General features: G+C 41.3%; 1 protein-coding gene across 1 annotated transcript; it reads left to right on the top strand.

Moving 5' to 3' along the window:
- Window positions 1–430: 430 nt before the first annotated feature.
- LOC136538604 (uncharacterized) lies at window positions 431–10,142 on the top strand. Its single transcript, XM_066530555.1, has 6 exons — window positions 431–1,085; window positions 1,665–1,741; window positions 2,121–2,169; window positions 2,478–2,583; window positions 7,730–7,889; window positions 9,629–10,142. Exons 1-6 carry the CDS (start codon window positions 578–580, stop codon window positions 10,046–10,048), a joined length of 1,320 nt encoding a protein of 439 aa, XP_066386652.1. The 5' UTR covers window positions 431–577; the 3' UTR covers window positions 10,049–10,142.
- Window positions 10,143–13,815: the final 3,673 nt, after the last annotated feature.

Below are 13,815 nucleotides of genomic sequence, written 5' to 3'. Positions count from 1 at the left end.
TACGCTCTTTAATTGCTACTCCTCTCCTAGTGATAATAGAGCACACATTCAATTCTCACTCATGATTCCTAGTTTTACCTTTTTGACATGATCGATCGATGCATGCCCAAAGAAATACCGTACGTGTCCTGCCACTTGACCAAATGCATGGTGAGGAAGGAATATGCTGAAGCCAGTACATACAATATAAACGACACATTCACTAGCTCAGAGGTGCACATATCATGTCAATCAGTTTCAAGTCCATGCATCCCATCCACCGGTTTGGACCATGTCTCGGTGCTACGCTGTACTCCCGGCCCGGCCCTTCAAAACGGCACACAAAGAAAAAAAATATATATTGGTGCCTGCTCCACCTAGCTCTCAACGCGTTCCATCTCTCTCTCTCTCTCTCTCTCTCTCTCTCTCTCTCATCACCCTCGTCGTCCAATGCAACCTCACTAGCTGCGGCCTATCCCTATAATTGTACCAGCATAACAATACCAAACTTTGCTCCTCTGATCGATCTCTAGGTATCTACTACCTCCCTCCTCACCCACATGCACAACAGACGCAACCCCTATACAAGAACAACCATATGTCATATGCCACTCATGACCTAATCACCAAGATCCATTTCTTCTCCTCGAGCAAGAACAGGCGGCAAGGCTCTGTTGCCAATTTAGAAGTTCAGCAGCAGCTTGCAATGGATACAACCGCCGCGGCCCCCGATCTATCGCTCCATATCAGTCCTCCATCGCCGCCCGACGATGCATGGAGCAGTGGCGGCGGCCAAGCAAACCACGAAACGGACATGTTCTTCTCCAAGCAGACGCTGTGTCTCGGACTTGTTGAGAAGACGGTGGCTGTGGCGCAGCAGGATGGCCAATGTGACATCCAGCAGGAGCAGCAGAGGCTGCACCAACCTAGCCAGATCCAGAGGTTCAAGAAAAGCTCATCGGCGGCGTTATCCGGAGGCACCACGAGATCTGGGAATGGTGGCAGCGGTGGTGGAAAGAGGAGCTCCAGAGCACCAAGAATGAGGTGGACCACGGCTCTTCATGCACACTTCGTGCATGCTGTAGAGCTCCTTGGCGGCCATGAGAGTACGTTCTTCAAGAACGTTCTTGTTTGCTTGTTTAATTTCCATCCATGTTCTGTTAAATTGTTAGCCAACTGATTGTGCTTCAATTCGTTGGGTTTGCGCTTGTCATTAATAATGACATGATGATCCAATTTCATATAGCTCACTGTGGGGAACTGGGGATCGAGAGTGCAATTGCTCAAGACTTATTTAAGTTCTTGGAATCTTGGGTGAATATGCTTTTATTATATTTTCTCGCTTGCCTATAACCAGTGGCGGATCTGCCACCGGGGCTGGGCCCCCCCCCCCCCCCCCCCTACCGCGGCCGCGCCTATGGAGCAGCAGCGTAGCACAACGCCCGCACTAACAAGCAACAGCGCAGCACGGTAGTAGCTAGCGGCTAGCGCCCAACACAACAGCCTGTTCAGCCCCCCTAGGATTTTGTCCTAGATCCGCCACTGCCTATAACTATAACAAACATGGAGTGCTTTTCTTTGTTTTCTTTCCACTTAATTGTAGCTTGCAGACTTCACTGAATTATTCAGTCTTTGATTTCAGTTTCATTTTGGCTACAAATTAAGAATTGTACCTTTCTTTCTAGGAGCAACGCCAAAGTCAGTGCTGGAGCTGATGAACGTTAAGGATCTCACATTGGCTCATGTTAAGAGCCACTTGCAGGCAAGTTACCAAAACCTTAATATAATCTCTCTCTCTCTCTCTCTCTCTCTCTCTCTCTCTCTCTCTCTCTCCCCAGTAGAATTTGGTACTTAGTACTAGTGTTTCTCATGTCAAGAACAAAACAAAAAGGTAACACAGTTTGATGATTTCTTGATCAGCCACTTTCACCCTTTTCTTCTTGGCATTTGTTTGTAGTTGTCGCCAAGTACTTGTCTCTTTCATCTGAATCATTTATTTAACTAGTAATATATCAACCACAATGAATTGAACTAATGTTTTTTTTCTTAGCACGTTGCAAGAGTAAACCAAATGGCAGCACAAGGATCAGTCTAATCTTTCCATGTCGTTGTTTTCTTATTTGCTTTATTACTTGATGCAGATGTATCGAACAGTGAAGGGAACGACGGCAGACAGATCATGTGCTGCAGGTAAAACATTACATACATGTCAGCTCCAGAAACATTTCTTTTCCTGAGTTGATATTCCTCAGTAGGGTCATATCACATAATCCTAGCTGAATTATTGGCATGGGGCGTGCCTGGTTAGTATTTCCAGTCAGTCCCATAAAGCACAAGCACTACCATTCTTTTTCTTAAAAATGAAGTAGCAGTAATTGTCTTCGAGCTACTACACAGTATCTGGAAATACCTAGGGAATAGCCACATATGTTCATATAGATGTATCTCCGTTGTAAATTTCAGTGATTTGACAGGCATGCATATATAATTTGCTGCAGGCCATGTGCAGATGATGAGAGATATGGGCCTTCTGCAGAGGGGTTGTGAAATGAATGGCTTCGAAGCATTTAGCAACAATACTTCCAATGCTACCGCCAATAGTAGGTTTGTACACATCATCGACTGCTTATAATCCGGTACAGTGATGCCCTATATATTTATTCCCTTGCATTGGTTACTTTTCCTCGGCGAATCTGCATCCTCTATTTTGTCCATTTTGACGATTCACGTGGATACCTTTTGCGCGTGTGTTTAATTTTTTTTAATGTATAATGCACTAATTAATATGGATGGTTGTCTTTTAATAGACTTGGTGTTTAAGTTCGAAGCTATTGTTTTTTGTGTCCCTCTTTGAGAGCAAGTTGTTTTTAGTCAGTGTGTGTGTTTTAATAAATAGATGGTCGTGCACATATATAACTTATGCGCAGAGACCGGAATAAAAATCTTTTTTTTTCTAAAAAAATGTATAGTGCACGATCATGGCCACTATGATCCCATGCATCATTTCATATTTCCTTTCTATCCTTTTTTAGAAAAAAATGATCTCTCATGTTTTTCTTGCACTCATGGCTAGTGAGTAGTACTGTTTGCTGACTTGCTGTCATGCATCGCTCTTGCATTTCTTCTCTCATCTTCTATAGCTACAGGTTTTGGCCCCACATGCTTCTGTATGAGGTGTCCTTCATCCAACTTTAACAAGTCAAACTACAACACGTGTTGCAAGCAGTTTTATCCCCTTTTTTTCACATGCGACACACCTTTAGGGAGCATTTGATCAATAAGATATATAGCACCTGTGAAAAATAAAACATAGAAAGAGTCCCGTATGTATTGTACATATTGAGCTTCCCTGTAATCAATGCAATGTGCAATATTTTACTCTCAAATCTCAATCTAGTTAATGTTTTCTGACTTTTTGAAATTAATAGGATGGCACTAGCTTGACCACACTTTGATCATCATATGTTCAAAAAGCACAAAACTGTTGGGATGTCTTTCCATTTTAATCAAAATTTATTTATAATGTTCTTCATATAATTAAAGTGCATATTATAATAACATATTTGGTAAAAATTAGAACAACTGATTGCACATGTTCAAAGCCATCAACATATTTTTTCTTATTTCCTCTGTCCCAAAAAAAGAATAAAATATGGCTTCTCAATGAGTCAAACAATCTCAAGTTTGATTAGGTATCTTGAAAATAATATCAACATTTGTATCTTCAATTTATTACGAAAATATATTCTATGGTTAATCTAGCGATACTTATTATGCATCATAAATATGAATTAGTATCTTTTTGTGTATATATTTGGTCAAACTAATTAAGGATTGTCTCCTCAGATAACAAGGTTTCTATTCCTGTTGGGACAGAGGGAGTAACTAGAGGGGGCAGTGGAACCTTATGTCCAATGTTTATGAGATGACACTAGTGAACCCAATAATTTTCTGTCATGTGGTAGTGAAAGGATCATATATATTGACATGCTATTCATGGTTCATGCACATATTTCATATATGGTCAAGTATACTGCTATGACAATAATTTTGGTATGTGTATATTAACATATATAGAGGTCATAGTTTAAATTAAGTTAGCTGTACAATGCCATAATATGTGTTTATATTTATGTTGAATATATAATAGTTAAGACTAATGAGCACCTACTTTTATTAAATGTTAGTGACGCTCCTTCTCCGATCATAAAATCAAGTACCCTTTTTGATATTTGCATGGTCCATGGAGCACTTGCTCGCAAATTTATTTCAGTTGATAAGCATAAACCTTATAAGAAAATGTAACACAAAGCAATTGTTTTTGATATATTCACAATGATCGTTAGTTAAATTCAATAGTTTGACAACACAAAGAGAGAGAATTTTAGTTTATTTGAATAATACAGATCACTGTAAAAACCTATACTACAATATGTAGGTATTAGTTAGAATCAAGGACATTGGATGTACATGTACAAAACATTTGAAGTTTTTTCTATTATCCTATACTTTTATGAATAAATCATATAAATGAAAGAATTGTGTACCTAGTTAGGCAGCTGTGGTAACCAATGTGTACAACATAAATGAAGCCGAGGTTGGATCGATGCCTGAATCACAAAAGCTGAAAATAAACTTCTCTTTTTTATATCAAACATAAGAAAATTATTAGGGCTAAAACACAATGTGCATGTCAGGTAGTATATACCAGACTGATGGACATTACTTGCATTAAAAAGAGGCTTCCTATATGTAATAATAAATACTACTAATAATGTTTAGGGCACCATCAACAATAGAGTCAACTTGCTATATGAACTTAAAATAAGATAAAAATAGAGTAACCCAACATGCTAGTGTAGAAAAATGTGTGAACATAAACACAAAAAAATTATGAAAGTGTGTGAGCTTAGCTCTTCATGAAAATCTAACTTATCATTCTCTCTCCTTATTGCTCAACATCTATGTGCTAGATTTTTTTAATACTATTCGAGCAGCCCTTAGAAGCTTTCGTCTCAACCGTACCCTTACTTTAGTTATTGCCAGGAAATTGAGGAAAACTTGCCACCCATATTATGCACACAAACTATATATTATACACACACATGTACAATTAATTTTGATATTATTTAAAACTATTTATTTATTTAGTTATTAATTAACATACACATCGCTTGTTTACATATATAAGCATCAAGATTGAGAATATTTTTTCATATGAACACAATCTCCTCAAAAGATTAACAATAATATTTGTCATGTTACATGGTCATCTTATATATCATATGCATGGGGGTGGGGTGGGGGGTATATTATTGTGATTTTCTAGTTCAGGTGGGCCGTGGGCACCTTGCATGTCTTCGTTCCCGTTGTTGAATGCATGCGTGTCCAGAATTTTTTTTAAAAAAGTGAAACGATTACTCAATCGTTCCCAAATTATAAGACGTTCTGGCTTTTCTAAATATGTAGCTTTTGCTATGTATATAAATATACTAAAAGCAATGTATCTAAAAAGCTAAAATATCTTATAATTTTGAATGGAGCGCGTAATAATTTATTTTTCTGGTGGTGAGTAGCTGGGGAAGGTACGATGACAGTGTTGTGCATGCATGCATGTCTGATGGTGATGGATGCGTCGTCCTTGGCTGCCGATTCCAAACTCCCACGCACGCACGCATGCAAAAGCAGCTCGCGCGCGCTGGAGGAACCTGAACTGAACGCACACCCTGTGCGGCTGTGCGTCATGCATAGTATGCTGCTGGCAGTGGCAGCAAATATAATGCTCCGATCCAACTAATTGCTGGCCGGATCGATCGATCGATTGGATCCCTCTGCTGCGTGCACAGTCGGGCACAGGGATAGAGCCATCTGTCCATGTAGTATCTACCGCGCGCACATGCATCTGCATATATAGCGGCTAGGGTTTTGGCCTGCATGGGGGACACGTCTTTAAAGGGCAAGTAAAGCCCTCTAGCTAGTCATATTATTGCGAAAAAATTGTGGTGCAGAGGCATGCAGCAGTCACCTTATTAATTCATTGCATGGTAGCTGGTACTACGTACTACAGCTAGCTATGGTAGCAAGAAGCCGGCTGGCTGGCCGGCCGGCCGGCTGAGCGGCCGCTGCTGCACAGCCGGCCGGCCGGCGACCACCGGTAGTGAGTAGTAGTCGTCGTCCGTTGTGATGATTCATTGAATGTCATTCAGATCCATATCAATTGTCCCCCTGCGCTGCTTCCCATCACTCAGGGTCATAACACATTATATTATGCGACGACGAGAGGTGGTGGCCGGAATCTTGGCAAGAAACAAGTAGAAGAAGACACGAGGACGGAGGGCAGTGCGCGCGGCAGCGGGACATGCTGCTAGCTTGCTGCATGATGCAGTTGCCGCAGTCTGACTCTATCTAGCTATCCGATCCATCCATCCATCGTCCATTGCCCTTGACCGAAAGCCTGCGTGCAGGTACCATGCATGCTCCAGCACTATAGTGTAGAGCTCAGCTCACAGCCATGGAGGCATGCAGTGCAGCCCGGCCGGCCAGCTGCTTAAGTAGAGTTGGCACGGTAGTGGCGAGCATGGACAGGCCAGGTTGCCAGCAGCAGCAGCCAGCAACCAGCAGCCAGCAAGCAGCTAGAGCATTGCATTAACACACTCGCTCGACACTGCATTTCAGTCGAGACAGTGCACCTAGCTGTAGTTCTCCTTCATGCACGCACTTGCATATTGTGCGTGCTTCGTGTGATGGAGGAGTGCGTGGTATCCATTTAGCTAGCTCCTCCGTAGTGGGGATGGTGAGAGCAGCTAGGTACCGGCACCCAGAGTCCCAGACCCAGCGTGCAGCTAGCAGTTAGTAGTAGATTACTAGAGATCCTCTCTCTCTCTCTCTCGATCGACCACGACCAGCCTGCTGGCCGTGTGGCAGATTGGAGTTAATTCCTTGTGTACCTACGAGTACGATAGATATAAGATGCATGCGTCCTGCTGCTGCTGCTCCTCTGCATGCATCTTTGTTCCTGTAATCTGATGTTTTTAACTGTTTTGCTGCCTGTCGTTGTATTCATTGTGTCTCTTCAGCTGGTACACCGTACGTACTACTCAGTGAGTCACGAGACTGATTCTCTCTTCAATCTCTCCTTTTCTCTCTCTGCGTACCGCGTACGACCTGGTACGTAGTATAACATCAAACTAGGAGTATCTATACTGCGATAACGGAAGGTTCTGTGCACTACCCTACATGGCTATATATATACACACACATGAGGAAGTTATTTCCTACTCTCAAGGGAGTAGTTACTCCCATGCATATATCTTTAGATTTAGGGTGTATATGGCTCGACGAAGTGTATGTAGACGAAGTATATAATCACACTAGACCATCTAAGGTACGTAGTATGAAAGTCAAGTATAAGTATACATAGAGTATATGGTTATACTTATTTTATATACTACTGTCATAGTATTATAATAACATATTAAAAATATGGGTTCTTTTGAAAAAATTTCATGTAGTAAGATTTAATTTGTAGTATCTTAAAATGAGTATATAAACATACTCAAACTGATAAATGGGTATGCAAACATACGCAATGTGGTTTATTGAAGATAGGAGTAACTACTCCCGGGAGTAGAAAAAATGTGTCCCACATATATATATGTATGTATGTATATGAACAAAGTACTGATAGATGATCATTGACGTATGTACGTATGTTGTTCGTACATATACGTCATATGCATGCATGATGCAGAATGCAAGCAGCTGCAGGGTCGCCAGCAGGGAAGCAGGAGGTGGCCTGGTTCTTGCGGCCACCACCCTTCGCACACCAAAGTGGGGCGGTGCCGCTGCCGCTGCCCTGTCCCTACCTCATGTCTGCCCACCACAACCGCTACTTGCTCTCGCAAAATCAGGTACGGTGATTATGATCTCTCTATCTACATGTATTATTATATATATTAGCACCTCTCTATCGATCGTAAATATAAATCTAATCTCTCAGCTCAGCTCGCATTCAGTACATACATATATAGAGACAGAGAGACTGTACTGTACTGATGCAGCTGTTGCTTACCAATATTGGTGTTTTGGGTAAGCTAACTAATTACGATCAAATAAATATATCATTCTACTTCATTTCTCCCCTCAAATTAAATTACATATTTTTTTGGAACGAACCAGCAGGAGATTGAGCTACCCACTGTTAAAAAGAAGGGGATACCCAGACGGGCAAAATTACATAAAATTATATCATTAACCTACTTCATTTGAACAAGTTTTTGGTCGACTAAATGACCCAAAGTAATTAGAACTCGCATCCTGGGGCCTATAGTACAGTTACTAATATATATTGTTACTCAATGAAGGTTCAGTTCCGTGCAGTCTAGCATCATGTGTGGTCCGTTAGATCGTAGGATCCAAGGTTGTTGATCAACAAATATCTCGCCATATAATTTAGTAGTCCGTAATGCTTCCTGGATGTCTGCCTCCCCACATGATTTATTATACTCGTACATTCAAGGAGAACATTTCCTTGCATGCTAATTGCAGTACGGACATTGAATGATTTTCTTCATGTATGTTACTGCTCTCTGGTACTCCGAAGGGTTTAATTAATTGGGCTAGTAATGTTGTAATAATACAATATTCTGATTGTTGGGGATAAACAGCACATCTTTCATCAATAATGTTTGTTGCAGCAGAACCGTACCCTCGCTCTGTTAATTCCTCAGAGCTACTCACTCCAGGCAAAAAGTATCTATAGAAACGTCACCATATATACGACGCATGCATGCAGCTGCAGTGGCAGAGTGTCTTTACTTGAGTTTGGTCCACGGGCAGCCAGTGCTTAGTTAGATGAGCCACATTGCAATGCATGCAAGAAAATGTTCTCTTGTTTGCCAGATCCATTATATATATTTCACAACTAAAAAAAAACAAGAAAATATTTTCCTAGTACGTAATCAGATCCTCCTGTACATACATATGTTATATTATTATTTGTTATTAGGCTTGGCAAATACAGTGGCAGAAAAGCTATGCTACCTGTTGACGTTGTCGCGATTCATAATGGCACTTTCCACGTACGGCCAGAGCGAGATGCTGCTGGAACCACACATGTAGCTAGACTAGGCACTATATTTCCCTTTAGATCTCGTGTTGTATTGCTTTGCTGGAGCCACCCAACACTACTTGGATCCTCACTAGTTCAGTAGAGAGAGAGAGAGAGAGCAAGTGAGCAACGAGCTGAAAAGTGCTATGACACACTTTAAACAATGGCTCCGTTCGCTTCGCTGAAAAAACAAGTTGAAACATTGTTCCGGCTGATTTGTTATAAGAGAAAAACATTATTATGGTTGAAAAAAACAAGCAGAAAAAGACGGATCGTAAAAGAAGCCAACAGGGCCAATATCCATCTAATCAATCATTCAACTGGGCTTTCATATATAAAAAAAACGACGACATGCATGTCAGCTCGATCCGAAAAGATCAGTACGTTATCATAATAGTTTCTGCATGGCAAAAACATATATATATATATATATATATATATATATATATATATATATATATATATATATATATATATATATATATATATATATATATATATATATATATGTATATAAGCGATGCATGCATTCTTTTACAGGGATGGAAGGCCAGAGGCGCGCAGCAAGACGCTGCCTCGCACGTCCTAGGTCAGGACATTGCTGCGCGGCGTCTGCATGCAGGCTTTGCTGACACGCCCATCAGGCAGCAGAGACCATCATCGTGGAGCGCAGGTGTTGCAAGCCGCTGGCCGTCGTCGACGGCAGCGGCGGTGCCTTGGCCGTCGAGCGGCAGGAGTAGCATCAGCAGCAGCACGGAACAACCAGCATGCAGCTGGACGATGACGAACAAGCATCAGCAGGTGCCATCAAAGATCGCGGTACCGAACCTGGAGATAAGCCTGGGGAGGCAGGGATGGCAACACAACCTGCAGGATCACCATCAGCAGCAGCATCAACAGCAGCAGCGCAGCGGGGAGTCCACAGCGCCAAAAGAGCTGACCCTCCTCAAGTGCTTGTGATCGAAATTAATAGTTAATAATTTGATTGGCTAATCACTTCTATATATAATTTTATCAAGATGAACGAGAGAGGTTCAAGGCTGCAAGCAAATGATCGACCGACGACACTAGTAGCTAGAGATATATTTGGTGCTAGCTTCACGTAGTTCTTTTTTGTACTTTTCATGTATCCATTAGCTTCATATTGTGGTATATGCATGTCATTTGAGCTGATGTGTTCTAGCTTGTAGAGACTGTTAGAAATCGCGTAAATAACGAGCCACCCTTCTCAATAGATGGTGACTAATTTTTTAGAGTTATATATATATATAACGGTGACTAATCAAATATTGTACTTGTGCTTCATCTTTTTAATAGCAAAGTAAGATCACCATGTTCAAGTATACACTGTGAAAACCCACACAGAAAAAGTGGTGGCTCGTCCTCACGCAGAAGACCCGCATCACTTATCTCTTTGTACCCTTCAAGTCAGTAACGGACTTTCGACCTATCACTTTAATTTGATAAGTGTTTACACCAAAATTTGAGAAGAAGAACGCGAGAACTCGAAGCTTACAAGATTATGTCATCAAGGAATTGATTGCATAAGGGTCGATATCAGCTGATTCAGATACGACACTGGAATCGGCTCTGTTTGAATGACGTCAGCAGATGACGACAATGAGCTACGGTTGACATCGGGAAAATACACGTCGGACTCTACAAAAAGGGAAAGATTAGGGTCCAAGTTATCTTAAGTTAGGAATGTTTTCTTTTATACCAAAGATTGTAATGAATCATACTTAAGTAGGATTCATGCTTAGGCTCCGGGTATAAATATTAGACCCTGGCTATTGTAAAAAAAAGAGATCCAATCAATCAATATAAGTTACTTTTTTTGGCTTTACGCCAACCCTTAGGAGTAGGAGTAGTGTAGATCTCGGCGAGTTCTTCAATAAGCAGGACTGCATCGATTCGACCGACCTCCGGCTTGTCTGTAAGTACCGTCATGACTTATACTTCCATTTGTTAGGCTACATCAGTTAAGTTCGACCTCCACTGCGAGCTCTAGTATAAGCTAGTTATCGATCCTTATGTAGTTCAAGTACGGCTGCATCGGTTAAGTTCGATCGCCACTGCTCGAATTAGATTAAGGTCAAGTTATCGGCTCTGCCTAAGGGTGGCAACCTTCGGGTAGATTCATTAAGTTACCGATCTTGCTGATGTTCTTATTGCCATTAGTTTCATCAACATCAATCTACCCGGTCGAGATCGATCTAGATCGGTTTCATATCCTTTTAGTCCGTTGTTTGCTTTGTTACAACACAATGTTTCTTACTTTGAGCGACGGGTTATCTTTCATCGGCTGTTCTACTTCGATCTTGATCGTGCATAGTATGTGGTTAAGGCATGTCTGATCTTGAGGAGGTTTGTTGTCTAGTTAAATCTGGTCCATAGTTCACTATTATGGCTGTAACGATTCGGTCGATCCCTACTGCTGGCACTTTAGATCAAGGATGCTAGTTGGTAGATTTGTTTTCGATCAGGCGTGACCTTAACTGTTTGCTATGCCTGCATTGGCTAAATAGCCGACCGCCTATGCTTTAACGCCTACAGTGTGTCTTCATGATTCTGTTACTTTAAAGGTTTGATTTGTTGTCTTTATCACGGCTGCCATTGATCCGGTCGAACCCCACTGTTAGAGGTAGCAGGTTAAATCTGACGAGTTCATAGATTTGTCCATGTTAAATAGTGGATTGTTCACATGCTGTAGTCTCTTTTCTACCTGAATCGGCTATTTTAGCCGATCCGCTTGAGCTTTCACATATATAGCATGTCTTTCGGAAAGCCTGTCAATGTATAGATGATTTTATAGATTCTTTGGTTTTAGTTTGTTATTACGATCATAGCTGCCATCGATTCGGTCGAACCTCACTGTTGATGATAACAGATTAGATTCAGAGCGTTTGTAGATCCATTTGTACTAGACAGTCGATTTATTCGCATGTTATATCCTTTCTCGTTAGATTCATCGGCTCAATACTTTACACTGGTAATACCCACCTAGCTGATGATTTTACTTATATCTACGTGCATTGTACATGTCAACATAAAATCAATCACAACCCACGAGCTTTATAGTCCGTAACAACCGATTTCTTTGCGTATCGGCCGTTTAGTCGATTTTCCCGTCTAGCTGCTCCCAAAGCGGCACACTTAGAACTGTCTAGGCAAAACCGGCATGTTTCACCTTAAATTACTGATAAACTTTCTCTCCTTATCAATTGTAGGTCAAATTGACTGGCACATTTCGGGAGAAATTCGCAAGATCGACGAGTCCTACGATTGAAGCCAAGCGGATCTCCGGGCTCATCCTAAGCAGATCCTTCCGGCTTGCTGTGTGCCAGGCGCATTGACACGTTTCTACGCCGACACACATTCTGGCATGTCCGGTGGGACCCCACAAATCGTCATGGCGACTTACAACAAAAGTGACCTATCTGATGAGGATAAAGATGTTATTAGCAAAGCTATAGAAGAATTTTAGAACAAGTGTTTGTTGTCCTACACCAAGACACGTGTCAATAAAGTTGTTCAGAAATATCCACTACCAAGAGTTTTGTTGCATGGGCAGTCAGATATAGACAAAGCTGAGGATAGGCGTTTCTTCGTAGAGACTGTAAACAAATATGTTCATGATGCCATATTGAACCATAATGCAGTTTTCTTGAACACATTCCACAACACCATAAAAGAGGTGTTTCATGGGATATCCAATTGATCAGGTTAGACCAGTTTACTACAATATTCCACGTCCGTCGACTCAGGAGACTAATCAAGCCGGTACAAGCCATCAAGAAGCAGCACCAGCTGGTAATAATGATGTCCAGGCAGTTCAGAGCTCATCTGAGTAAGTTCAGGGTGCTACTACTAATCAGATACAGCATAATCCTGAATCGTTAGTGCAGCATGTGCAACAGCCAATGGGGCAAATTCAGAATCAAATGGTCAATTTTGGCACGTTAGGCCAAATATCGTCGTCGGCTCAAAAAATACCGCCATTTATTTTAAAGGATTCATAGAGATACAAATCCCAGCATCTACAACCAGAGACTTCAAGCAGCAAACCAGTAAAGGACCCAGTAGATAAATATTCTATAAGGATATCATTATGGCACAGATTGCAATACCCTTCATATGATTCCAAATCTAGGGTATCAAGGTACCCAAAATTTTAATCCACAGATGGGTCAGCAATTGTAGAGAAATCTAAGTTCAAATGCTGATAAGTTGTTGCTTAGAGTGACCGAGATGATGAAGAATCAGTTCAGTTTGAAGCCAAAAGGGCAAACCTTCTCGTACAAACGCCCCATATCCAGAGTGTTATGATTTGGTCGCTCTTCCTACAAATTACAGGCTCCCGGAGTTTGCTAAGTTCACTGGCCAAGATAGCACAAGCATAAATAGAACATGTTAGTCGGTATCTTACATAGTTGGGCGAAGCATCCATTGAAGAGGCCCATCGAGTTCGTTTCTTCTCGTTGTCCCTATCAGGACCAACATTTACTTGGTTTTCATCGTTGCCAGTTAATTCCATTGCCAAATGGGCTGACCTAGAGAAAAAGTTTCATACATATTTTTACACTAGGATAGGAGAAAAGAAAATTACCAATTTGACGACTATAAGGCAGAGAACTAATGAATTGGGCACCAAGTTTCTTCAGAGATTCTGAGAGACCAGGAATTTGTGCTTCTCATTGAACTTGACCGATGATCAGCTAGCTGCT

The sequence above is a fragment of the Miscanthus floridulus genome, chromosome 2, assembly GCF_019320115.1.
Source record: "Miscanthus floridulus cultivar M001 chromosome 2, ASM1932011v1, whole genome shotgun sequence".
NCBI classification, from domain to species: Eukaryota; Viridiplantae; Streptophyta; class Magnoliopsida; order Poales; family Poaceae; genus Miscanthus; species Miscanthus floridulus.
This window is presented reverse-complemented; position numbering and strand designations above follow the sequence as displayed.